This window comes from Leuresthes tenuis, unplaced genomic scaffold (assembly GCF_036924035.1).
Source record: "Leuresthes tenuis unplaced genomic scaffold, fLeuTen1.0.hap1 SCAF_9, whole genome shotgun sequence".
Taxonomy (NCBI): Eukaryota; Metazoa; Chordata; class Actinopteri; order Atheriniformes; family Atherinopsidae; genus Leuresthes; species Leuresthes tenuis.
The window spans coordinates 31,238,138-31,264,319 of record NW_027325363.1 but is presented as its reverse complement, the minus strand read 5'-3'; the positions used below and the strand labels follow the sequence as shown (position 1 = coordinate 31,264,319).

Below are 26,182 nucleotides of genomic sequence, written 5' to 3'. Positions count from 1 at the left end.
TGACACTCTCCGCTCTCAACAGGTAACACCCCAACAGCAAAGCTCCACACCACAGCTTGAAGAAACTTGGTTGATGATTCTTGTGTCAGGAGGTAATATTTCTCTAACGGGTAAAGATGAAGTTTCACTTGTTACACTTATGAAGGGAGACATTTGTCATATACTTTGATGCTTTTGTGATGAGTGTAAAGATCTTTGACAATTAGATTTTTGCTTTTCATCCCTGAGGACGATCTTCCAGGCACATTTTCTTTCTGTCTGGCCTCAGGAATACAACAGAAGACGATTATTCTTAATTTCACATACTTAAAAACAATTGGAGAGAAATAGTGAGTACAACACAAGACAGGGTCGCTCAAGAGAAGGTAAGAAGATACGGGAGAGAAGAGAACAATGATGGAACTGAGGATCCAGCTGATCCCGACAGGGGAAATCATCCTTCCTCCAGGGAAGAATGGAGAAAACTACTGCCATAACTGCAAGGTCAGTCCAAACACAGCAGCCACATCTGAGGCGAGACCTGAAGTCAGACTTTTTTCTGTTCCTTATTCATTTCCCTGGGTTTTATGCAGCTCTAACAGCAGCAGTTAATGACGGCTAAATTTACAGGGGTTCATGTTCCTGTATAGCTAGAGCTGATACATTCAGTACCTGTGTAAACAACTCTAAATTACTCCAGTGAATCTGTTGAGTGAATCCCATCGATAAATTAAAAATATATATCACAATTAGATTATTCATGTTGAAATTGTCTGTTTCTGTCATTTCTGGACTGGCTATATGTGTTATGTAGCAGAGCATATATCTACATTGAAGCCTTCAGTGAGTTCACAGAATGTAAAGGGTACATATGCTAAATCCACGTTTTGACACAAAGTAAAAGAAAAAAAGACAATGTAAGAGATGAGATCATCATCAAATTTGAATTTCAAACCAAGAATGCATAACCTTGAGCAGCTCCGTATACATCCATATATATTATTTTTCTGTAGAGTTTCCTGATTCAAACTGATGACTCAAGAGGAAATTCACATCAAAGTTGCTATAACTGAAGTTGATAACGTAAAAATGCAAAACATCGCCTTTGAAAGTCAGGTTAAATATCAGTCTTAGATTATCAATTAAAGATATGGCCCTGTGAGTGAATCAGTGCAGGAGAATCTGCTATAAAAGAGGCAGAGATGTTGCTCTCTGCACCATCTGCAGCCACAGGGGATATGCTGTATTTCAAAGAGAATGTTTGAAACACCAGTTGTACATTGCATGCTCATCACAACATTTTTAGATGAATTAAGTTTGTGACCAGCTGCTGATCAAAGTGAAAGTAAAAAGCCAGAGTAGTGATTTGAAATGACAACAAACACTAGTGCAGATCTGAAAGATGTGTAAATTAGACGCTGATATCAGTGTTGTATTCACAGCTCGTCCATGCTTCCCAAAAAAATGTCAAGTTGACGTCATAACTCTACAATGAGTTATGACTATAACTCATTGTAACCTAATATTAACCTAATATTTTAGGCCCAAACTCACTTGGGCCTAAAATACCATTTCAACTCAGTCTAGAAGAAGCCTTTTTCTCTTGAGTAATGAATTGATATTATGAGTTAGACCCAGCTAAGTTTGCTAGACCCTGCTTCAGTCTGCAAGAAATCAGGGGATTTATTTGGAACACAACCCCTCCACAAGTTCAACTTAAAAGCTAGACATATTGGAACTTGCCTGGTTTATCTTGAAGATGGACATACAGATGGGAAAACTTTGAGGAGCTCATCTGGGATTTGAAACTGTGACCTTTAACACCTAAAGTGTTGATTATACTGTAACCCTGGACCAACGAGCCAAACTACACTTTTTGCAAATAAAATAAAATCAACTTGTTTTTCACAAGTGAATAAAGCAGTCACACATCTTAATGTTTACTTTGTTCAATTTGTAGGGAGGCCAGTTTAACAGTATGAGTCTCAGTGTGAATATGGGACTCAAATAGGGCCTCTTGCCTCTATTTGAACTAATTAAACATTAAAAAGGTTTTTGGGACATCTCCACTGTTAAATCACCATAGTAGCTTACAAGTGCATTTATCCTGACATATAGTACTCTTTTGTAAGTTTGCAAACTCTGTAAACAAAATATTTGTCAGAGAATAACTCCACTCAGGGTGTGACCTTGTCAGTGTCTTTTATCAGCCATTTGTTGGTTTAATATAAAAAAGGGCAGCAAAGTGAACCAGGGCCAAACGTCCGCTTTGAAAAACAAAATACAAGTGTGAACACACCCATAGTGATGTTTCAGTGCAGAAATGAGACCAGACATCTGCTGTTCCAAACATTCTGTGCTGCTTGCTGTATGTGCTAAGCTACTGTAGGAGGATGGTAATAAAGACAGCTGCTGTCTAATATATGTATGTACAGCATCTAAGGAATGAAGGGAGTAAGCTTTTTAAGGGCAGTCCTCCCTTGGTATAAGGCACCATTTGGTACAGTTAAAGCAGGGATTGACAGGATTTTTTAGTTACAGTAAAAGCAATGTGACATGGTGAATGTAGCCTGCTGTGACCCTCATTAGTTTTATGATTAGGGAGGTATGGAATGTACTGTAGCCTGGGCGAGAGGAAACGACAAAGACATTCCTGTACACAGCTTCATTTATTCCCCTTCCCACATTCCTGCAGGGTCAGATCACCCTGCCTCTCTGGATTTGTGTGAAAGGTATATGTTAGAGTCTCTGACACTGTGACTTGTGCCATTTGGTATCAGACGTTTCAATTAAGTTTTTCAATTCAATTCAGTTTTATTTATAGAGTGCCAAATTACAACAAATGTCATCTCAAGGCACTTTAATAATATAGTCCAATTCAAGCCAGTTGGAGTGCAATTCATTGTAATTATAATCCAATGAAATCCAATTAATTAATTTCAAAATAATCCAATTTAAATAGCATATGCATTTGTACATGATATCCACATATCATTTATATATCTACATGAATCCTATTCAAATTCATATAGAGCAAATTCAAAAACAATATCCTAGCTAAGGAAATCAACAGATTGCACCGAAACCTCTCTTCAGTCCAATCTCCCGTCCTAATGACTGTGGAAAGGAACGACTCCCTTTTAACAGGAAGAAACCTCTGGCAGAACCAGACTCAGGAAGGGTGGCCATCCGCCTCGACCAGCTGAGGTTTGAGAAGATAGAAAAGAGGGGCAAAAAAACACCATAACACCGTTCAAAGGATACCTGTTGGAACAGGGAAACACAAGTTAATGACCATAATAATGTCACATGTACATAATACCATTTGAGAAATTAAACGGGGGGGGGGGGGGGGGGGGGGGGGGGAGAGAGTATAGTGAGGAAAGGTGTGACAGATGAGGTCCCCCAGCCATCCCTAACTATAAGATTTTTCAAAAAGGAAAGTTTTAAGCCTAATCTTAAAAGTGGAAAGGGTGTCTCTTTCCTGGACATTTACTGGCAGCTTATTCCACAAGAGAGGGGCCTGATAACTGAAGGCTCTGCCTCCCATTCTACTTTTAGAAACTCTGGGAACCACAAGTAAACCTGCAGTTTGTTAGCAAAAGATGCAGTTCCTTTAATCCCAATAACACGTTCAAGTCTCTGTAACAAAATGTTGTGATTGACTGTATCAAATGCAGCACTGAGATCCAACAGGACAAGCACAGAAACAAGTCCGCTATCAGAGGCTAAGAGGAGATCATTGGTAACTTTCACCAGTGCTGTTTCTGTGCTATGATGCACTCTGAATCCTGACTGAAACTCTTCAAACAGATTATTTCTATGTAAATGATCACAAAGTTGAGTTGCAACTATTTTTTCAAGAACTTTAGACAAAAAAAGGGAGATTGGATATTGGTTGATAATTAGCCAACACTTCTGAATCAAGAGTAGTTTTTTTAAGTAAAGGTTTAATTACATCAACCTTAAAAGTCTGATGTACATATCCTGTCAACAAAAATAGATTGATCAAATCCAATATGGAAGTGTCAATTCAGGGGAAAACCTCCTTGAACAGTCTAGGAACAGTCTTCTATCAATAATGAATAATAAGCAGTTCTAGCTTTACAAAGGGCTTTCTTACATGTTATTAAACTATCTTTCCAGACTAATTGAGACTCTTCTAAATTAGAGGAACGCTACTGTCTCTCCAGCTTTCTTGCAGTCTGCTTTAAAGCGTGCAGCTGTGAATTATACAAGGAACCAACCTCTTATGACTGATTACCTTCCTTTTCAGAGGGTATCAGACGTTTTGATTGTCCAGTGTTGTATGCATTGAAACTATGGTGCTGTCTACAAGAGAGTCAAGTATTCCTGGAGTAAAATTTAGGTAGCTGTCCTTTGTCATATCTGCATATGGCAGTGAAGAGAAGGATGATGAAATTCACTCTTTAAATCTGGTTACAGCATTATCTGATAGACACCTTCTACATGTAAAATTCTTCTTTTGCAATAAAGATTACATATGATTATCTAAGCTTCCAAAAACAGTTTCGACAAGTGTTTTGTTGTTTTTGTCCTTCCATTATACTAGTGAGGTTAGGTGAACTTTGTTATGTTAAACCAGGAAAATATAGTGTTACAAACAGCTTGTGTCTATTGTGTTTGCATTGGCTGACGCTAACTCTACAGAAGTGAAGTAGAGACAGGAGAAATGCTTGGGTCTGGAGGTGGAGGGTAGCTGTCACAACCAGCCTTTCTGTCTGGTAGTAGTAGACTGTATAACATGACCTTGTCAACAGGACACAACTTGTGTGTGTGTGTGTGTGTGTGTGTGTGTGTATTTCAGTGTATGCTGCTGGCTGTTGGTTGTTTCATTGTGAATCGATCACTCCCCCCTCTGGCTGTGCAGCCATATTACAGTCGAGCTCACCTCCACAGGGTCAGTGAACATGTAACATAACCGCAGTAGCATCTGACAGGAGACTGTTTCTGTTTGAGCTATATGTGTGATGTGAAGGTCCTCCGAGCATTTTTAATCGTATCGTCACAGAGGTTATTACGGAAGGATTTTGTTGAGTTTTAGCAAAGAGTAGGTCCTTAATGAAGAACGTACATAAACTTCATGAAGAATCATAATCTAATTCTGGCACTTATCCCTTTATATTCAAACGTTGACATTTGAGGCCAACCATATAGAAACAGTTGAACTGGGAGACATATACTTTAACTGAATAAACATGTTTTTAAAAAAAGAAGAAATAACAGAGTACATTTTGTCAGTGAAGGAGGTGAAGGTGGAGACTTAGGAGAGGCCCTGCAGCGTAAGCAGGAAGGTGCAACTACGCCTTTATTGACGGCAGGTGGTGTCAGAGCTCTGTCAGGCAGATGCGGCTGGTGATGAGAGATTTCTGCCACGGTGGCTACACCCACAGTGAAAGAGAACTCTTTTCAAACTCATTATTTCATATTTGTAATGTCTATGTGCACCCCGATGATTCTCTCCTCATCCTTACGCGACAGTTGTACAAACTGAAAGTTTGCTCATACCAGACCCTGTCCTGTGGCTTCCAGTGTTTCGTCTGAAGTTTTGTCAGATTGCGGACAAATATCACGCGTATAGGTTTTGCGTGTAGAGAGAAAGGGACTTTTTAGCCGAGCATTAATTTAAGGGCTGGGGAGATGTGACAGCTGCGTTTCCATCCAACAGATAAAGTAAGAACGAAGACATGGCGCATCGCTGTGAGATGGATTTTTGTGAACTTCCTGGTTATTACAGGGTGTGCTGCCCTGAATGACAGAAGAGGAAGGGGGGAAATTATCACACCACTCCCATAGCGGGTTTAGGGGAACTCAGACTCAACAAAACCGCCCACCACGGACAGTGTGTTTCAGATGAACACAGTCTTATTAAATCCAACCTGTGATATAAGTGTGAGTGGTTGGACAGCCGGTGATCAGTAGGAAAAGCCATGTGCTGAGGCAGCAGTTTAGGAGAAGCCACAGCTGTAGCAGAGCCCACAGTGGTAGTGGTGGTGGTGGTGGGTGGGAGGGTCAGGACAAACCCGACAGGCGATACCAGCTGACAGAGAGCACACTGACCGGGCTGACACCCACAGCAGGGGGATTGTGCTAAGTGTCTCCCAAGAAGAGCACGCCGTTTTGACCTTCGACCGTTTTAAGGTACGTTTTCTGTACATACACTTCAAGAAGTACAAAAAGTTGTTTCCGCGCAGTCTGTTCAACCCACTGGTCTGTGAACGTTCATTTGGCTACCAGAAATTAAAAATGGTTCTGTCGTTCAAGGCTCCAAGTGACATTTTGGGAGTGTCTGCTTTATAATGAGTGACACTGCAGCCTGTGAGCAAGAGTTGGCTCGCTTGTGTACCGTATGGAGAAAACCGCGAGCCAAACGTCAGTCGGTATCCCACCGGGTTGTCGATGGAAAAAATAAACCAAATGTTCTGCCAGCCGGCGGACTAACTGAAGCTGAGTGCAGGCAGGGCTGTGGAACTTTCACCATCATCTGATTGGTCGTGTGGCCACAACATCCAGGTCGGGATTGTCTTTTTATAGACGCCGGTCAGAATTAAGACAGATTAAGATAGTTCATTAAATCTCACAGCCTTTCAGAGCTCAGGACTACTGTACTGTAAAGTCTCTTAAGTGTGCGATCACACTGCTGGAGGCAGAGCAGCGGTCATGTTGAAGTGATCTGCAGGTAATTCTATACATGGGCTGTTTTCCCTGAAAGTTCTTGATGACAAGGTCTGATCATCCAGGTACATTTTTACCTCTCCTAACAGGAGCCATGCAGTGCCCTGGCTGAGATGTAGTAGAGCTGTGGGTAGTTGTCTGTAGCTGGTCAGACTTCAACTGACTGGACACAAGTTGGCTGCCCCCCCATCTCTATAGTTGAGGAGTCAACAAGCTACTCCACCTGTTAATGTGTGCTTGGTAAACATGGGAAGCACCTGGCCTGCAGCACAACCTGTTTTTGTCAGAGGATGTTGAAGGGTGACAGATTTTATCCAGTGAGTGAGTTAATCAAGATGAGTTCTCTGAGTTTTTTTTTTTTTTTGTAAAAATGGGCCTTTGGATATACAAGCTAATGACCTTCATCCTGATAAATTAGCCAGATACTAAAGGAATGACTAACCTTGTGCTCATCATTAGAAAGATGTACATGCAGAGTGAAACTAGAAGAGAGAAGTTTGGAAAAGGACCCTGCATGGGGAGGTTGTTCTTAGGGACCATTTGTTCAGAGGGGCTGGCCTGCTGCCTGAAGGTGATGTGGAGGTCAGGGCCTCCAGTGCCTGCAGCTGCCTCCTCACTCTGCTGTCAGTTTGATGGAAGCTGGTGTAACTGAAAGCTTATGAGTCAGGGCTGCAGGTAGTAGCACATACAGTGGTTTTGTGTTCACCTTCATGTGTTGCTTGTGTATAATGTTTAGAGGCTTTGTGGCTTTTCAAGGAGACTAATTATTGCAAAATGTTCAGTGTGAACTTTCTGCCCTGTTATACAACCAGAGACAAAAAGATATGTCCCTGTGATGCTGTCAATACATTTTTCGAAAGCAGTCCCCCAGCTGTCCTTTGTAGTGAGAACCATTTAGCTGTGTTTTCCAGTGGAGCCATGTGCTGCAGAAACCTAAGGGCAGCTATTTAACCCTATTGTTTATTTTAATGTGGAGGAGCTGAGTTTTTATGTGATATTTCTAGTTTGTAGCAGTCATAGCTTATGCTGAGAGTGGCTACAGCTTGTCCAGGGTCAGAATGAGCTTTTCCCTCTGGAAATTCGTGCCTGTTTCTGCAGGCATTAGTGTTCTCCCCCATTGCCTCAGTTTGCTTATCTAAATGCAAACACATTACAAGGCTTTGTGAGATAGCTATGTGTTTATTTTAAATGATTAAGATGATTGTAGATGGTAAAATAAATGTCAGTGAGCTTATCTTGCCCACATTCTCATTTCTATCATGGATCTTTCACAAAGAGGGGTAAACAAGTCAGTTTTACTGGTCCTGGCTTGCTGTTTGACTGTTTATCCGATTAACCAATCTTCTACTGCTCCATAATGTCATAACAATAAATAATTCTAATATAAGAATGACTGTCTTACAGATCACCATTGAAAAGAGTTGATAGTAAAACCAAATATGTTTCGCAATTGACCTGGATATTGGTGGAAACTCTCATGATTCCTAGACCCAACTTTGAAAACTTTATTATGGTAGATGTGGGACCTGCCTTTGACAGGGTGAAGGTTTTTCCAGTAATAGAGTCTCTGCTACATGTCAGATGGATCCGGGGAGGAACCCATAGGACACACCTGATGGGCTGTCAGCCACATCTCCACCCTCACCTCCATGGCAGGACAGTCACACATGGCTGTGCAGGAAATGTTCAGCGGGGGTTATTTCCACATTACTAACCTTACAATGTTTTATATGAAATGTGTGAATGTCAGCTAATAGCATGGCTCTTAGGGACATTGCTGTCAAACTAAATGGCGTTTAATCTGAACATAACTGGAAGAAATGGGCGAAACACTGGTTTGTGGGTGTGAAGACGGGCGGAACCGTGACCATGCCACTGATCAACTGCATATACTTTGAGGGGTGTTGAATGTGGTCATGATTGTAGCTTTTAAAAAGAACATGTCTTTATTGTCATTTGGCTTTTTTGTTTTAAGATTAAGTTAACTTTCACCTGAAAAGTTGAAAAGTTTAGTGTTCGAGTGGAAAAAGAGCACCTGCTGTGCCAAGATGAAGGATTTCCACCAATCCAAAATGAAGTAACATTGGTTTTCAAGTCGAGACTGCCTTTCTAGTTATTGACTAGGTGATAGTTATTTTACTAGCAGAATGTGAGTCATTCATTGATTGTAGTCCAGAGCTTCCATCAGGAGCTTGTTAGTGACTGTCAGAGTGTCAGACTGTCCCTTACATCCAGTCAGTAAACTGTTTATGTCATGTGGCACAGCTGACCTGTGCTGAAACTCATTGTTGTCATGTGCAGGGCTGCTTCTTGGCTGGTGTGTTTCTGGAGTCTGACTTTTCTTGCCTTGTCTCAGCCCTGCAGTGGCAACAAGACTATTAGAGCTCCACTATCATTGTGAGAGTGTTTCTTCGAAAAATTGGTATTTAATTCTTAGGGTATGGTACATGTGTGAGTTCAGTTTATGGACAGAGGCAGGCCACTGCAGCTTTTCCCCTCCAGCTTCCATCTATTTGTGAAATCAAGCTGCTTCATATTTGACTTCAAAGCACCATTGCTGAAATGAGAAAACTATTTCTTTAAAATGCAATGCATATAACTTGTCATTGTAACAGAAAGGATCAGGAGAAAAAGTTGGGGGAAAAACTTGCATTTAGGGCCAGCTGTTAATTACCTCCCACTTGAAGTCAGTCATATCTCGTTTAATAGCTGGTATCTATGACTGCAGTATGAACCCCAGCATCAAGATATTGCCAGGACTTTGGACTTTTGCTTTGATAACATTAAACTCAGCTATCGCTTTAGACTATGCCAGCGATAAGGCTGATAAGGTCTGAATCCAGCCGCAGTTTGGAGTGGATTCACAGCCTTTGGACTAATTTCTGAAGACATGGAGGGACATAGTCATGTCATTTAGAGCCAAAATATATTTTCATGAGAGGCTATGGTCAATCTCAAAATCTTTAAATTTTACTACTATTCTCTATGTCATCAGATTCTCTAATGAAATGGCGGTTAGATTTTTAATCAATCTTTCCTCTCAAGATAGTGCTTTTTGAACTTTTGATTACCACACATATGAAACATTGTCTTCTCGTAATGTATTGAGACAGGTTTTCAGCAACACCAGGTTGTTATCGGCTCGGGTTTATACAGAACTCTATCAGAGATGGTGGACTTACACAAGTGAATATTTGATGATTTTTGGGATTTTTGGGACTGATAAAGTATTTTTTTATTTAATTTATCAATTAAATGACAAATAGGTTTATTAAAAGTGTAAGTATGATTAAACTGAGGGAATGAAATGGGTCCAGTGGGTGATGTTTGTGGTGTCTGTGGTTGTTTAGATGATGACTGCTGCTGGTGAACTGAGTCAGGCCTTGAAATGGGAGTGTGTTGGAGACACTGGAGGTAAATGACTGTTGATCTAAACTTCGCCAGGCAGATGAAGGCAGAGGAGATATTTTAGGCCTTAGAATGTCTACTAAAATCAAATTAAACATTGCTATCTATAATTCTTTTATCGGTCTTATCATTAACTTTTGCATCACCAAACATGTGTAATATTCATCAACTGTCTCACAAATAAATTCAGCACGCTTTTCACTTTTTCTGTTAGTCATCTCACCATGACATATTCATTTTACATTATCATTTGTGCAACCAAACCTGGAGCGACAGATTTAAATTTCCCTGTGCTTGCTGTTTTAATTTAGTGGTTGATGGATTTAAAGTCTCTGATTTAATGGCGCGGCTCTAGTTGAAGGGGTATTTGAAAGACAGACCCTATTAAAGGAGAGTTTTAGTTTTAGTGTCAACTCTGAAGGAATGGAAGTGTTCCAGAATTCAGTTGAAGTTCAAGTGCTTCTCCGTATGTCAGCTGACAGACTGATGCAGAGTGTGTTGGAAATTATGCAGAAACATTCTAACAGATTGGAAGTAATTAGAAGGATGTGCCTGATATTAAGTCAGAGTATATGTTATGTGTATGTTGATGGAGGCTATGCACTGTGCATAAACAAAGTGAGGTGTCTGCTGCTGTGGACAGTTGCTTCAGTTATTCCACAGAATTCTTTGCCACATCCTGAAGCCAGCCCAGTGGTACAGTGAGCACCGCCCTGCTAGGAATAAAAGTTATGAGTGACTGTGTCCTGCTTCTCTGTGGGACTAAAAACCACCCTGGACATGAGTCAAAATGCACACCAGCTTCACTGCCTTTTTTGTACATGCACTGGTAAAGATTGGAAGTCCTCAAATGACCTATCTGCTTTAGTTATTCAAACCAATGAAGTTTAGAGTTTTTTGCAGATGTGCGGTGCCAGAGATGTAACCAACACAGTTCAGTTTATTCTCGTGGTTCCTGACATACAGCTGCATCTTCAGTAGCTCATTGAATGTGTTTGAGAGGCTGTTACAGTCCACTTCATCAGTCTCTCTGAATGGCTTTGTTCTACAGAGTCAAGTCAATGTCAGCTGAGACCAGAGGTGCTTAATAATGTTTATTTACCGCAGTGCTGACCAAGTCTCTTCTTAATCCTGCTCTGTTGTATACACACACACTCTCACCTGTACACTCAGATTAACCCGATGATACATGATAACAGGTAATCCCATTTCATCTGTTATTGCACTTGGTTGGTGCTCAGTGCTGGGCATGAGGCAGGGGAGCTCTGTGTGTGTGTTAGTGTATGCTGCGGGTCTGTTCTGTTAAGCAGGTTTGTTTAATTCTGTTGTAACATGTTGAGCCTTATACTGGGTCAATAGAGTATGACTGTTTAAGTACTTATCCCCATATTGGTTACAACAATAATCTGACCAATAATAGATGTTTATTTTAATGTGAGTCACTGTATTCCAGCACTGCTTCCCATACATGGAGAGGATAGGTGGGCTGAGGAGAAAGAAAACTCTCCCTGAATGGTGTTAGCCATCTGATAATAGCCCCAAGACACCTGTAGAAATATGTAATTGTACTTTTAACCTTCTAACTAGGAGAACCTCTTTACTAATATGAATAGACTAATTCATGACTGAGAGCAAACACATCATCCATAAAGAGTGCGCATCCAGCTGTTAAACCTCATAGCTTTAGTTTTCTTCTGTGTGTGTGTGTGTGAGAGACTGTCTCCCCTAACTTTACTGTGAGAGTTGAGACACTCCCACCTGCTCAACTCAAATCTCGGTGTCTGTCGAAGTTGGCGTTCATTTAGTGGGTTTGTCTTTGTGAGTGCTGGTGACTACTCTGGAGCACATTGGAACATTTAATGCTGCTTTTAAAAAAATAATTCATTACAGAATAATTCCCTAATAACTGCCCTAACACAGTTTCAACCAGTAGACTTATTGGTCAACTTATTGCTTGTCCCTTTTTGGGTTAGTTGTGTTCATTTTAATGATGACCATAAGGCAGAAATTGAGAAATTGTATCTTTATTTTTTCAAATCTGGAGAAACTGGAATCTTTTGACTGGAAATGAGCTGGGGGAAAAAGATGCATAAACCAAGCTCAGTTAGAATATGTACTATGGTGACGACGCAGTGTTCTTGGGTACGACTTCCTCTCTCATTCCGGACCATTTTGTTAATATTTGTTAGTCTTTTGTTGTAGAGGAACAATGTCAATACCAGTACAGGCAGGTGTGGCCTGGACAGAGATAAATGGGCTGAGACAACGAGGGAGCAGTACGGAAAGAGAGTTTAAGCTGGTGGATGTTGAGGTAGAAAAGTGTAGAGGAAACAAGTGTACGATGAAGCTGCATGGTGAGGTTGTGAGAAGAAAAACTACATGTTGTATGAAAGTAAAGGCAGGCACGTACAGAAGGGATGAAGTAGTTACAGCAGCCTGAAGGAATGTAAACAACAGTGGATGGATGAGATTAGAACAGCCTTTAACTGAATAGGCTTCTGATGTCTAATACTGATATCTGAGCCATAAACACTCATTCCCTCCTGGCCTTGACCTGCTCCAAGCTTGACTCTTATGGTTACTATAAGTCCACATCAGTGGCACAGTGACCATAGCCAAGTTACTGTAATCTTTGGGTTCACCTGATCCAGAGTCAGTTCTAATGTGGCTCTGTGCATTTTGAGCTGTACAAACCTAACAGCATGTGAGTCTATTGGATTTCCTCAGGTTAATGTCCTAACTTACCCCTAAAGCCAAAAATATTTGTTACACTTAATATATCCAATACGAAAGACCTTATTTGAGCAGTTTTCTAAAGGGTTGGATTTTGTTTGAATGCTCTCTATCCCTTTTCTGATTATTTCCTGTTCCTATCAGCTTCCTGCTTGAAACCAAAAACATTTAGTCAAATGTCTTTATTTTAATCATCAACCAAATATTCACACAGTAAATAGAATCTATTACAATATAATCATTTTCACAATAGTATAAAGACACTCAATAGTTACTGATAAATCATGGACAGTTAAGTAACTAAATACCATTTTCCTTTGTAATCTTCCTTTTTGTTCTGATGACCAACACACACATTTTTATTTTGCCCTCTATTTTCTAAAACTATGACATCACCCTAATTCTCAATAACCATGAAATAGCATCTGGTCAAATGAAGAAATCTGGCTTGGAGAAAATAAAACATTAAACCCTCAATATTCTCAGATCTGAACTTCTGTTTTAAATGTTGAGTAAGATACGATTTTTCCAGCCTGCATTGCCCTTTGCATTGATGATGCCATCTTAAGCAAAGCCTCATATTTGACCGGTCAACATGGTCCCTCTTGGCATATACAAACAAGTGGCCACACTCTTGCGATGATGCATGATCCTGTCACGCAGGCTGGTCCTTGCAGAAAGCTGTTGATCTTGATACCATGCTGTCCAAATTATCTTAAAGTAGTCTGTCACCTTTGAAATGAAAGTGAATAATACTTTAACCCAAAGTTGGAAATTGTTGTTTTTGTTTGTTTCAGCCTCATCTTAAAAGCACAATTTTTTTTTAAATGAAAACAATTATTGCATAAAGGTAAACAAAAAAGGGAAATGCAAGTTTCCCAGTAATTTTCTAATTGAGGTTTGGCATGTTTTTTTTCTTCAACTGCTCTGAGTCGCAAACCTTTTTAAACAAACACAAATGGCCACCTTTACTATCTGACAAGCTCCAACAGCCCTGGCCACTGTGTGTGTGTGTGTGTGTCTTTGGTTAGATCTGACCTCACTAAGGTCAAGTTATTGTGGGTGTGGCAGTGGTGTGATCTACGCAGGACATTCTCAGAATGATGCTAACGCCACTGACTCTTATTGTAAAATGGAAACCTCTGTTTATCAGATCGTTTATGTTTGAGGTCATACAGCCCCCACTTTCTGACTTAATAATCAGTAGTATTCAACTGTGTGCGACATCAGTAAATTCTGAGTCTGTGGACCCCACACTAAATTTCTCAGAAATTCTTAGGCTGGTGTATGAAAGTACAGTCTATTATCTAAAGATAATCTGCTGCTAGTTGTTATGGCAGCATCCTCTCATACCCTCAGGCCCCCACATGCCGCCAGACTCTCGTCCCCACCCTCATACACAGAATGCCTTCCTGTGTCTATTTTTGAGACACTTGTCATGTCTCCGAGTACGTAATGTTTCATCATCATCATCATAGGTGAGCTTTTAGGACTGTGTGTGTCATGAGGGTTGTGTAGCTGTATGGTCATCACTGGCTGACTGTAACCAAATGACCTGCTACATCCTGGGCACCAGTAATGTGTGTGTGTGTGTGTGCGTGCACACCGAATGGCTGCTTTTTTTCGTTATGGTCACTGGGTGCTGAGTGTTTGGTACTGTGTAAGTGAACATGTGGATGTAAATGAGAGGATGGTGTAACTGAAGGTTCTATTAATAGGCACCTATAGGCACCTATTTGTAAATGGCAATACTGACAGTAGAGTGTCTCTACCGTTTTCAGCTGCGCAGTCTGTTTATTCAGATTGTTGAGATGTTGCAATAAACTGAGGGATCTTTTTGATGAACATCTTGTGTTGAAAGGGGGTCTGTGTTATGTTACTTTCTCCAGAGATTGCTCTCAGATTTCATGCTGTTCACACATAAATTAAATGTAATTTGTCATGTTTAAAGTAGAAGCATGCTGACAACTGTCAACTGCACTCTGAAAAGAAACTGGTGTCCTCTGAGGGGCTGTTACATGTACTGTCAAGTCGAGCTACAGTTACAGGTCGACCTGGCACATTTAATTGGCCCATAATCCTCCACCTGATACTCATGCTCAGGAGAAGAATTGAGTCATTGACTGAAGTATGTCTGACGCTGTGAACTGTGTGAGAAAATGTTCAAGACATTCTGCTGCTTCTAACCTCCTCTGTAGGAGATCATGGTACATGTAAGTACAGCTGAACTCGCTGCACAGATACTTTAATGGTGATTTTATCCGATGAGTCTGCGATTATAAAATCAGGATTTTATTACAGCAGAGCGACAGTCTGGAAATGCTTTAAGCATTCACCATCAGTTGACACGTGGTCTTAATGGGCTGATTTTCAGATCCAGTTTCTGACAAAAGAAACAAAAAATAAGTGAATGAGAGCAGCTTTATTGGGAGTTCAGCTGGATTAATATACACTTACTCTTTACTGTTTTAACTAGAATATGATGCATTGATAGAGCATCTAGGACTATTTGAGTCTAGCTGAGTGTTTATATATAGGAATGATTTTATCTGGGTGTGTTAGTCCAGTTTGAGAAGCTTGATTTGAAAATTATGTTTCATGCATTTTAACAGTTCAGTTTTGGTCAGACTAACACAATAATTTATTTTTTGTCTAGTTTCATGTAAATGTACTCAGTGTCACTCTGACGAATATTAACTTGTTTTCCCCACGTTTCTATCCCTAAAAAAGGCCTCATCATTAGTTGTCTCCTCTTTGAATGTTACATCTAGCTCCCAGAAAACATTACAATTAGTGTGTGAGTTCCTATGAGGTGATATGAAGTGATATTGATGTCAAAACAACCATAGAGATATGCAGCAACGTGTGTGTACGCATGATTATTTTGTTATGCGTGCATGCGTTGTTACGTGCAGTGTATTTCACGCGTGACAAGTAGATGCGTGTTTACACGCTGCTTCATACGACAGAGTTTGCGTACGTCATTTCCGTGTACGGGTGAGCGCGTGACAAAAATGTAAAATTATCTTCATGCGAACGTTAATGGTGTGTTCGCCAAAAAAGCATGGACGTAGTCACTACGCGTTGTGTGATTACAGGCGTGCAGTAGTGCTCACGAGTGAACGTGCGCGTGAGCGGGGGACAATTATAACTCAATGAGGAAACTACATTACACGTCAGGCGCCGTTTGCTGCACAGGCGTCAAAGCACGCGCAAGTGAGACGTTCAGTTGATAGTTGCGCACGCAATTTGAAACGATTCTGACGGCATAGCGTGCGTGCGCGTGTGTAAATGCAAAAAGAGAAAGATTAATGAAATGGAAGATATTAGAGAGGAAAAATAGGTACACTTATAAAAGCAGGACAAATTAAATGGGGAAAGATAGCAGTGTGATGTGATGTGCATTCGATCTCATCTGGTTTTGTTTTGTCCCATAGTTCAGCTGGTATTAATGCCTAATCAGCACAGAGGAAGTGCTCAGAGTAAACAGGAAATTCGCTGTTTGGAAACTTAGCAACTTAGCCCAAGCTGTTATAATGCTCTACGAATACCATTGACATTGTCATATTTCCATTTTTCTTCTATCATTCGAATCTGATGAAATACTTTCTGATTTACTTGATGAAGTCTGTGTGTTGGGACCCAGAGGGCTCAAAACAACAGAAATTAATAGGATCACACTTTTTAATTCAGTGAAAAAACACAGAGATGACACGAAAGGAATAATTTAACCTTTTTTTCAAAGGAAACTCCTCTGTCTTTTCTGTCAGCTTGAATAGTGGGAAACAACATTCTTCATCAGTCAGGTTCCAACTTTCTTGTACAGCAGTCGACAGATAAGCACTGCAGGATTGAGCCTTCATTTTTTAGATTCGGACAGTTTACTGGCCATGTCACTGAGCTAAAATGTCATTCCTCAAGAAAGGTTTGAACCCTCTTTTCTCTGTGGAAAGATGCATCACCATCTTGAAGAATGATCTCAGCATCACCAAACCTCCAATGGATTGATGGATTAAGAAAAGAGTCCAGAATGTCAGAGTCCATTTCCTGTAGAGTTACTGGCTGCCATCTTCCCTGGTCCTTTACCTGACATCAGCCCCATATCATCAGTGATAGTGGAAATGTGCTCGTTTTCATCTTCGTCATCTTTCTGTGTATCATTGAACCTGCACTTAACTAAAGTTCCAGCATCATCTCCTCATACAAAGCAGATTGGTGATTCATCTCTGAATATCACTTTCATCCAACCATCCACAGTCCATGACTGCTTCTTTTAAGCTCACTGTGACCTTGTCTTCTTCTCTTTAGGTGTTAGTGATGGTTTACTTTTATCCAATTTCCTTCACCCAGTTTCTTACAGTTCACTCATAAACATTGACTTCTGTTTTTGCCCATTTGTTTTTAATTTCTTTGTTGAACATTTTCAGACATAATTTGAGTTTTCCGTCTCTTTGACGTCTTCCTTGGTCGACCTGCATGTTTTTCCCTTAACAACCTTCCCATTTTCTTTGTTCTTGCTCTAAATTTCAGACACAGCAGACTGGGAACAACCAACATCTCCTGCCACAGTCTGAGTTGAATGACCCTCTTGAAGGAGTTTTATAATCCTTTCTATAGTTTCACTTTTCTTTAGTTTCCACTGTTTCCTGTTAATCAGCAGGTGCAATTCAGCTCAGCAAGAACTTTTAACTGCATATTTAGACTTGCCAGTGTTTGTTTTTTAAGAAATACTAATTTTTTTTTAAAATCTATAATGTGTTATAGCTGTGTAAATGGGCTTCAAAAGCACAACTATTAAGTCAAATTATTTAATTTTTCCATCAGAAATATGAAAGAGTACGCTGAAAAACTGAATTGTCTTGTCAAGTGAGTTTTCAGGTTTTATTTTTGTATATAAATATGAAAATGGAAACTATCAGCCTGAAAATGAAGTGATTGAAACCTCGTACTTTTCTGTGCTGTGTCTATAAGAAGTCTGTGTTGTAACTGTGATGGTGGCACTCGTTATGATGGAACAGCGACAGTGCAGGCAGCATTGTTTTTAGCTACACTACTACAAGCTCTTCTCTACATAAGGTCTGCTGAGTATAAATATGTCTGTCTACTACAGGACAGGAGGCAGAGCAGAGGTATGGAAGAGAGTGAATAGAAAAGATGAAGGTGGTAAAAGTGATAAAGACAGTGAGGTGGTGGGCCATGGAGACTGTGGCTGTTCAAAATAGAAAAGAGGATAAGCAGGAGCGATTTACACTGTGTTGTGGGAGTGAGGGTTGGAGAGGTTCCTTCTGTGCAAGTCACTACCTGTCCTGTTGACTGTTGCAGCAAAATCTATGTTTGTAATATTTATTTTTATTCTTTTACCAGTTTATCTTTATGGAGGCCAGTCCTGGCTATTACAACTATACATTATGGCCTGTAGATTTAAAGGCATTAAGTTGAAATTCGGTTGACTTCCACTGTACTTGTAAAGACTGACAAGGAGAACTAATCATCAACCAGAGATGCATCTCAGTTGATAAGATACCAGTCCTCTTGACTTCACACCAGTAATGCAAAACAGCAGTTTATTCTTTTAATATGCAGAGAATTGTATCATAGAAAGCCAACCAAACCGCACTGCATTTGATTAGCTTTTCCTCTGAGGTTCAGTATTCAGTCAGTTTATGATGGGCATGTTTGTGTCAGCAGCGCCACGTAAAGGCCTGCATGTGTCCCTTGGTTGATATCAGCTATGGACCCTGCTCTTAATGCATTCATGTGTGCATACACAGACTCTCCGTGAAGCCTCGTGCCTCGCCTAGATGACACTGATAACAGCAGCTGCAATAACTACAAGTGGGGATAGTGTTAGCTGAAGCTCTTACTAGTGATTTGGATGGAAGCATTCTCCTTCCATTCACACAGAAATATTCTGCAGGATCTCTGTCTCAGTTCTCCTTAGGATTTTGCTTTTATGACAGACATCGGAGACGTTAGGGAAATGCCTGCATGACCAAAGAGATGCAACAGTGGAAAAGTAGGTGTGTCTTTGTGCGAAGGACATAGAGTGCCTCCATAAAGGGTGTGTGTGAAAAAAAAAGCTGCTCAGTTTCTCATATTAACCTATTTTCAAACCTTCTTTTTTCTTTGGTCACTTCACTGTACATTGGCAACATTTCACAGTGCTATGGTCTGGTACACATGGACACACACGCTAACACACCCACTGTGGTGATTCACTTAACCCACACCAGTGAGGCCATGAGAGAGTGGTATACTAAGTAGGTAGAGGCAGAGAGAGAAACAGGAACAGCTTGAGTGTTTTTGGCCCCTGGGAAACCCCTTGTGATCTAGTGCTCGCCTCCCTTTGGCTGACAGACCTCCATTTATATAAGAAAACGCACACATTGACTTACTATGTTTGCAGGGACTCTTTAACTGACATGATGCCTAAATGTTATCTTGACTCTAAACTAGTTCTGCCCCTCAAACAGTTATTTGAATATTTTGGGTTTTTAACCCACAGGTATAGTGGGCTCCAGGTTTCAAACCCCAGAAGTTTAGCAAAAAAATAAATAAATCGCACATTTGCCCTCATTAGATAACTCTAGGCCTTCATTCTGAGACACTTTCACCATCTGCAACCAACTTCCTGCTTCTCATCCTCTTTTTATAATTTATACTTCCCTATCATCGTATCACTCTTCAGCCCTCTTTTCTCTGGTTCCCGACTCTCATTTGCCGCCCACATGGCTTACATTCTTTTGGTCTGACATCACAGCCGCCCTGCATTGCCTTTTTTTCAGTCTTGCTCTCTTTGGTTCCATGCCTCCTTTGTCAGCCCTGGATCACTCACTGCCTTCCATGGTGCTATTAGACAGTATTTCTATAATCTTTTGTAGTGAGCCATCCAGATTGGGTGGGATCACAGCTGAAGAACCTGAATCTACACAGATCATATTCTTTACAACGTTTGTCAGGGGATGATGTTTATCTTTACCTTAAAGTTGAAATGGCACAGAAAAAGGAAAGTAAGGCAAGGAGCATGGCTGAGAGGGAGAGAAAAAGATTGAAGGTGGGGCATGATGAAGGAAGAACAATCTTGCTAATGTGAAAGTTTGGATGCAAGTTCATATGGATGCATGTTGGTTGGTGGAGTAACAGTCTTACAGTGACTTAAAGCAGACATGGAGTGGTGTAAAAGGTGCATGTGAATAAGTTTTGGGTTTTCACATTCTATGATTTGTTGACACTGAGTTGGAGTTTGACTCTACTCTGGCTATTGTCTTGCAGATTGCATTGATGGGTCTATAAAACTTAAAAGGCAGGCTGAAAGATTATGTATTGATTGTTTTTTAAGTTTTATTTTTATTTTTATTACTTATATTGGTACCAACTACAAGAGTTGCTTTGTTGAGGTGGATGAAACTGGAATACAAAGGGAAAAAGCCAAGCCTGCCTGAATGCAACAGCACTGAAATGAGCAGAGAAACACATGGAAGAAGTCTGAACTCACAGTGAGTGTGTTTGCATTGGGTGTAAAATGTGCGCACAACAATTTGTTTTGCTTAGAGGGAGGCTTAAAGTTGCCAAACCTTTCCCCCTTAGTTGAGTTGACTCTAGTACATTTCTCCTTCCTTTAATGTCTTTCACTGAGTGCTGCTTTCAAGTGCAATGGGGAGTTCTGCACAAACACGATCTTCTTCATCTTGCTGCTCAAACGTTGTTGATTTTCAGGCCTACCTCCCTCAGATCACAGATTTTGGTTAATGGTGCTATTTATGTTTATGTATTTAGCAGACGTTTTTATCCAAAGCGACTTACAAATGAAGATATAACAAGCTATATAAAAAGCTAACAATAAACTACATAGAAGGAACCCACTAGTCTGACTATGTCAGAGGTGACAGAGTAGAGATAGGGTGCAGGCATAGAAAGAAGTGCAGAAAGATAAGTGCAGAGATAGAGGGGGTAGGGAAGTACAAGGTAAGTGCTAGGATAGGAGATGCTCTCTGAAGAGCTGGGTTTTCAAGAGCTTCTTGAAGATAGACAGGGTCGCCCCTGTTCTGGTAGCGCTCGGTAGGTCATTCCACCATCGTGGGACGACACATGAAAAGAGTTTGGATTGTCTTAGGCGTGGTGTAGGCACTGCTAGACGACAATCCTGGGACGAACGGAGGGACCGAGTTGTGACATAAGCCTTACATATTTAGCAACAATGAGGATCCCAATTCATATTATTGATGTCTTTGCCTAATATCTATCAACATTCTTACTGTGTAGGAGTCATCATGTTGAAACCTTTACAGCTTGGCCTGAAAATGTGCTGTGCAACCTCACAGTCCAGGGTGTGCTCAGCATAATGTGATGCAACAGTACAATACTGAGAGTGAGCTCACCCCACACACAGAGTGCTGTGACTAAATGAATGTAAAAAAAGAGAACATTTTATACCAAAAAAAGCAAATGATGATACTGTGATAATAGTACAAAAAATACAGTTCTATTAAATTATTAACTGGGTTGAAGGAAGATGCATATTTGATGTTAAAATTATGAAATGATGAAAATTACTCACCGGAAACGTTGTTAGGTGCTAATTGTTGCATTAGCACCTAAAAGGCCAGTCAATCTGATGTGTGTTCTTCAGGTAACAGATAAGCAGTAAAGTGCAGTGTGGGGTTAGCTTCTAATGACAGATGACTGTGTACTGTATAATGCTGCATGGCTACACATTCCCAAGCTTATTTCTGGATTCAATGGGTCATGCAACCAGTGGAAAATTTCTATTTATATCCAAATAATTTAGAGCAAACTTTGGTGGAGAGGAAATGTGAGAGGAAAGAAGAATTTAAGTGGAGGGATGCGGGGGAGGGAGAGGCAGTGAGCTCGAGGGGAAAGCCGAGCTCCAATTTGTGATTTCCCATGAAGTTTAGATCACGTGCGTTTGCCTGAAAGCCGTCGCTGGGAATTTGTGTTTTTTTCTTTCTTTTTTAAATTCCCTTTAGCAAAACAACATTGATTTGATGTTTTCCCTAAAACTGACAAATCAACACAGTCTTTGCTCAAAGAGGCAAGGAAGGACAAACACAAGCACACACATAAAGAGCTTGGTAAACCCTGCAATGATTAACCCTGCAGTGATCACAGTTTGGAATGAATAAGATACACCTGCCATGGTGCTGGTCATTAAATGGTTGTAGTAGGCTTACAAAAACCTGTGTTTGAAAAGTCCCACCCATCATCAAACTGCAGGCATAAAGCAATGTTTGTATTGTTTCCATGGATTTATGACCCACATAGTGCTGTTATGCCACATCGTTTGTCCTAAAGGAGATAGTGAATATGTTGTATGTGTGTGTGGAAGAGTAAGGGCTATCAGGCAGAATTCAGGCTGAGATCCAAGTGTGGTGTCATTGTGGATAAGAAACAGGACTGGTTAAAGTGTGACAGCTGAGCAAGATACTGCTGGTCCGATACAACCCCTCCTCCCTCCAGCTCAGCACAGACATGCTGCCTCAGCATGAGCCTGCAGACATACACAGAACACACACACACACAGAGAAGCACACACCTTTACAATCCCCACACTTGCCAGAAGTAGTTTGAGTCAGAGGCATTTAGCTTGCATGAAGAAATGAATAGATGTAATGACATGTTGACCTAGGTGTTAAAGAGAGCTGAGACCCTGAATCTTCTCTTGTGTCTTTGGCTGCTTCCTGCTGTCTGTCCAGTGAGTTCTGACAGTGTACTGAGAGTGAAACACATTGATGGAAAACCTTACTGAGATTTTGAGCAGAGGGCGGGGAGTCAAAGAAGGCAAGTTTAATCTGTATAGCAGACAGTAGTGACTCAAGTAGGAAGTGTGTGTTTTCTCTTGATACCACTGAGCATACAGGTAGTGATTATTTCCTGGCACTGACCGTGTTTTAAAACCCTTAGTTTAAATTCATGAGATGACCAGCAGAGGGCAGTGGAGAGGAGAGCATGTAAGTGTCTCCCAGTTGCACTCTTCTACTCTGCCCCTTTTCTCTTTGAAAAAAGTCAATTTGACCCATGTGTTTTTTCTAAATGACCAAACTTGACCCTTGTCTAACGTCATGGTGTATGCTGCTGTCAAGAACTTGGAGTTAAGTTATTTTGCTCCATTGACAAGTTTTGAAAAGAGCTTTTGTACGTCCTGAATCAGCCATGAAGAATCGTTTTGTGTGTGTTGGACAGCTTCAAGTAAAAATAATTAGAGGAAAGGTCAGAATAACCTTGACCAAGACGTCACCTTCACCAGAACTTCACCTGACTCAGGTGTAGAGACATGTGATATACAAAACAGTGGTAATTCTTTGGATTTCCAGGCGTATTCTCATAGATCCTCAGGAAGGGCAAGTCACCATAATGACGGCTATAAAACCTGGCTTTCCTGCTGCTGCGCTTCTCTTTGAACTTGTTGCTTCCTCCAGTATGGACCAGAATGTTCCATTTATCCATCCCTCCTGTGTTTTTTCTACACTTATCTGTTGACAACTTAATCTTTTGAAAATGATTCTCCAGGAGATGTCTAGCACCGCATGAAAATCAAGCATTTAAAGAGAAATCCTTAAAACAAAACTGCAAAAGATTAGCAGTTTTTAATTCTAAGAAGTCATTCATGCTTGAGACTTAGTGTGAGATGTTTTTTTTTTTTTTTTGCTGATATGAACTGAGTGAAGAAGCTTTCTCCTGCAATGATTCAAAACAAGCCATACTTGTTCAGTCTTTTGAACTTTGAACTTTGAACATGAACATTTAATATGCTAACTGAGGCCTGTAGAGTCTGATATGTAGCTCTTCGGTTTTTTGCAGTTGAACTTGCTGGGATGTCCACTCCTGGGATGATTGACAGCCATCTTGAATGCTTTCCACTTCTGAATAATCTTTCTCTCTGTGCTTTGATGGACTCCAAATAGTTTGGAAATGGCCTTCTAAAGCTTCCCAGATTGATGAGCAGCAACAATTGGTTCTCTAAGATAATTGCTGATGTCTCTCCTCCTTGGCATTGTGTTAACACACACCGGAATGCTCCAGACCAGCAAACGTCTGCTTTTATAGAGGTGCTTTCTCCTACTGATGATCTGTCAATTGGTGCATTGATCAGCAGCACCTGGCTGCTACTTACCCTCTGATTCTGTCTTTTGTCTCTGTGCTTTTGCTCGCCATTGACAATTTAGTATGTGATGGATTGTTTGTTTATCTGGTGTTGTAATTATCTCTCATTATGACCCGATAAGGACCAGGTGAATTTAGAAAATTTTGACCTGATACAATAAAATCTACACAGAGAAAAGGAGCAAGGGTGAAGGTGATGAGTTGATCTGATCACTATGTTGTTGTATTTTTACTCCTCACATTAGGCTTGGCCGGTATACTGGTACTGAATTTGTACTGATGTATTTAAATGCAGGGTGGTCGGGTGTGTATTGGGTTGTGCAGGTGCCCTATGTATAGAGGTTACAGTTCTCGCCGGTTCGAGTCCCGCACCGGACAGCCTTTGCTGCATGTCATTCCCCTTCTCTCTGTTTCCTCTCTCTCTTCTACTGAGCCATCCATTAAAGGCATAAAAAGCCCCCCCAAAAAATAATAATTAAAACAACGGTATTGCGCTAGGATGAGACTTGTACTTTTTTATTTTAATTTTTTTTACGTCTCCGTGTGACATCACCGCATTGTATTGTGAACCGAGGCGAGCTAGCCGGAGCAAGCCAAGTGCCCCTAACTACAGACCACACATTGAGCCCCGCTCGACTCCTTTTCGGGCGCCATCCGGTGGCGGAGACTATGTAGCACATTCACAAACAGCTATGCAGCACCTATGGCCAGAGTTGCCTAAAATAAAGAAACAATTATAATTATATATATTAGATGGATAGATCTTTTTTCTTCCTGTCCATAATTTTATCCATTCTGCCAATATTTGAAACAAAGTTTTTATAGCTTTTCCCCAGAACAGAAACAAAAACATATACCTCGTATAGAAACCTACAGTATATGATAGTACCAGAGATAGTCTGTACATCTCACAGACCATGTATGTGTCAGGAATTGCAGAGGACTGGACCCAAATGCAGACGTTGGTAGAGACAGGTAGGTGAACAATAAATTTTATTTTTACTCACAACCTGAACTCATAGACAACAGGAGGAACACAGGAACAGCAAGCACGGGGAACAGGCTACAACACAGGACAAAACGCAGGCACGGAACACACAGGAAGACAGAACACTGAATTTCAAAACTCAAAAGGGGTTAGGGTTAGGTTTCAAAGGCAGAAAACGCCTGCATTTGCCTTTTGTCCATAATTTCTCGTTAGCAAAGCGAAAAGGAACATGAATGGTTCCCTCAGCTCATCATTCTCCTCTGGATCCAGGCGATCGGACAGACAGAGTTCCATTGCTCGCAAGCGACCTTTCCTGTCCATGGAGAGGACTCGTAGAAGGGAAAGTTTCCCCTTAAATGTTGTGGTGCCACACCACCTTGCTGCCTCCACGGTGTCTTGAAGCAGAGTATCCTCCAAATCAAAAATAAAGCAAACAATTATTATTATTTAATTCAGTTTCAAAGCAAGCAGTCTTTTTTTGGACAAGGTGCAAACAAAATTAAAGCTGCAAGAAGCCATGAACGGTCCTCGCACATGCGCACGTTGGGGTATGCGCTGGACTCCGTCCGATGCACACAGCACAGTTTTCCGTCAAGTGTAGAGCAGGATGTGAGAATCCCAGTCAGCGACAGTTCTGGGTGGATCCCAAGTGCAGCCTATGATGTTTGGTGAAGATCGGACAATGTATGGAGAAGATATAAGTGACTTATTTGGCCACCAGTAGGTGGCGTTAAAAGCATATGTAATTTTGGTCATATGTATGCGTTCTGGTTGGAGCCCAATTGCAGCCTATGAAGTTTGGGGTAGCTTGGATAATGTACGTAGGAGTTATAAGCTTATTTGTTTTTAATGGCGAGCAGTGGCCAGTCGTTGAACTTTGAGGTTTCGCCACGGCCACACCCTTTAAGGTTTGAGAACGTTTTGGATACCTTTTAGTCCCCCATGACTGAAGAGTAACATGGCCAATTTTGAAACCTGTAACATGAAATGTGTAGGAGGAGTTCGATCATATGGAAAGTGTGGAAATGGGCAAAAATAGTGCCAAAACGCATGTTCCACTCAAAATGGCCGACTTCTTGTGGAATGCCACCATGCTTCTTTGTGCATCTGGGCATGATGAAGGCGAGTACCGAGTTTTGTCACAGTACGGCAAAGTGACCCCATTCGTTTGGCGTTATTGCAATGTTTTAGGTGATGCTACAGAGCCATTTTGTGACACCAGTGTTCGCGAACACCAAATTGCGCCGCTTCCCCCCA

At 40.9% G+C, this 26,182-nt stretch overlaps 1 protein-coding gene across 2 annotated transcripts in view; it reads left to right on the top strand.

The window, feature by feature from the left end:
• Positions 1-253: 253 nt before the first annotated feature.
• Positions 254-26,182, top strand: part of LOC140314707 (unconventional myosin-Ic-like) — a 51,006-nt gene continuing 25,077 nt past the window's right edge. Inside the window, exon 1 of one of the 2 annotated variants that reach the window (XM_072393057.1) lies at positions 254-483. In XM_072393057.1, coding sequence (XP_072249158.1) covers positions 394-483 — 90 coding nt within the window. In that variant the 5' untranslated portion in view covers positions 254-393. Of the gene's footprint in view, positions 484-5,761; positions 6,142-26,182 lie in introns of those variants that run through there. The other variant, XM_072393059.1, reaches the window with a different exon arrangement.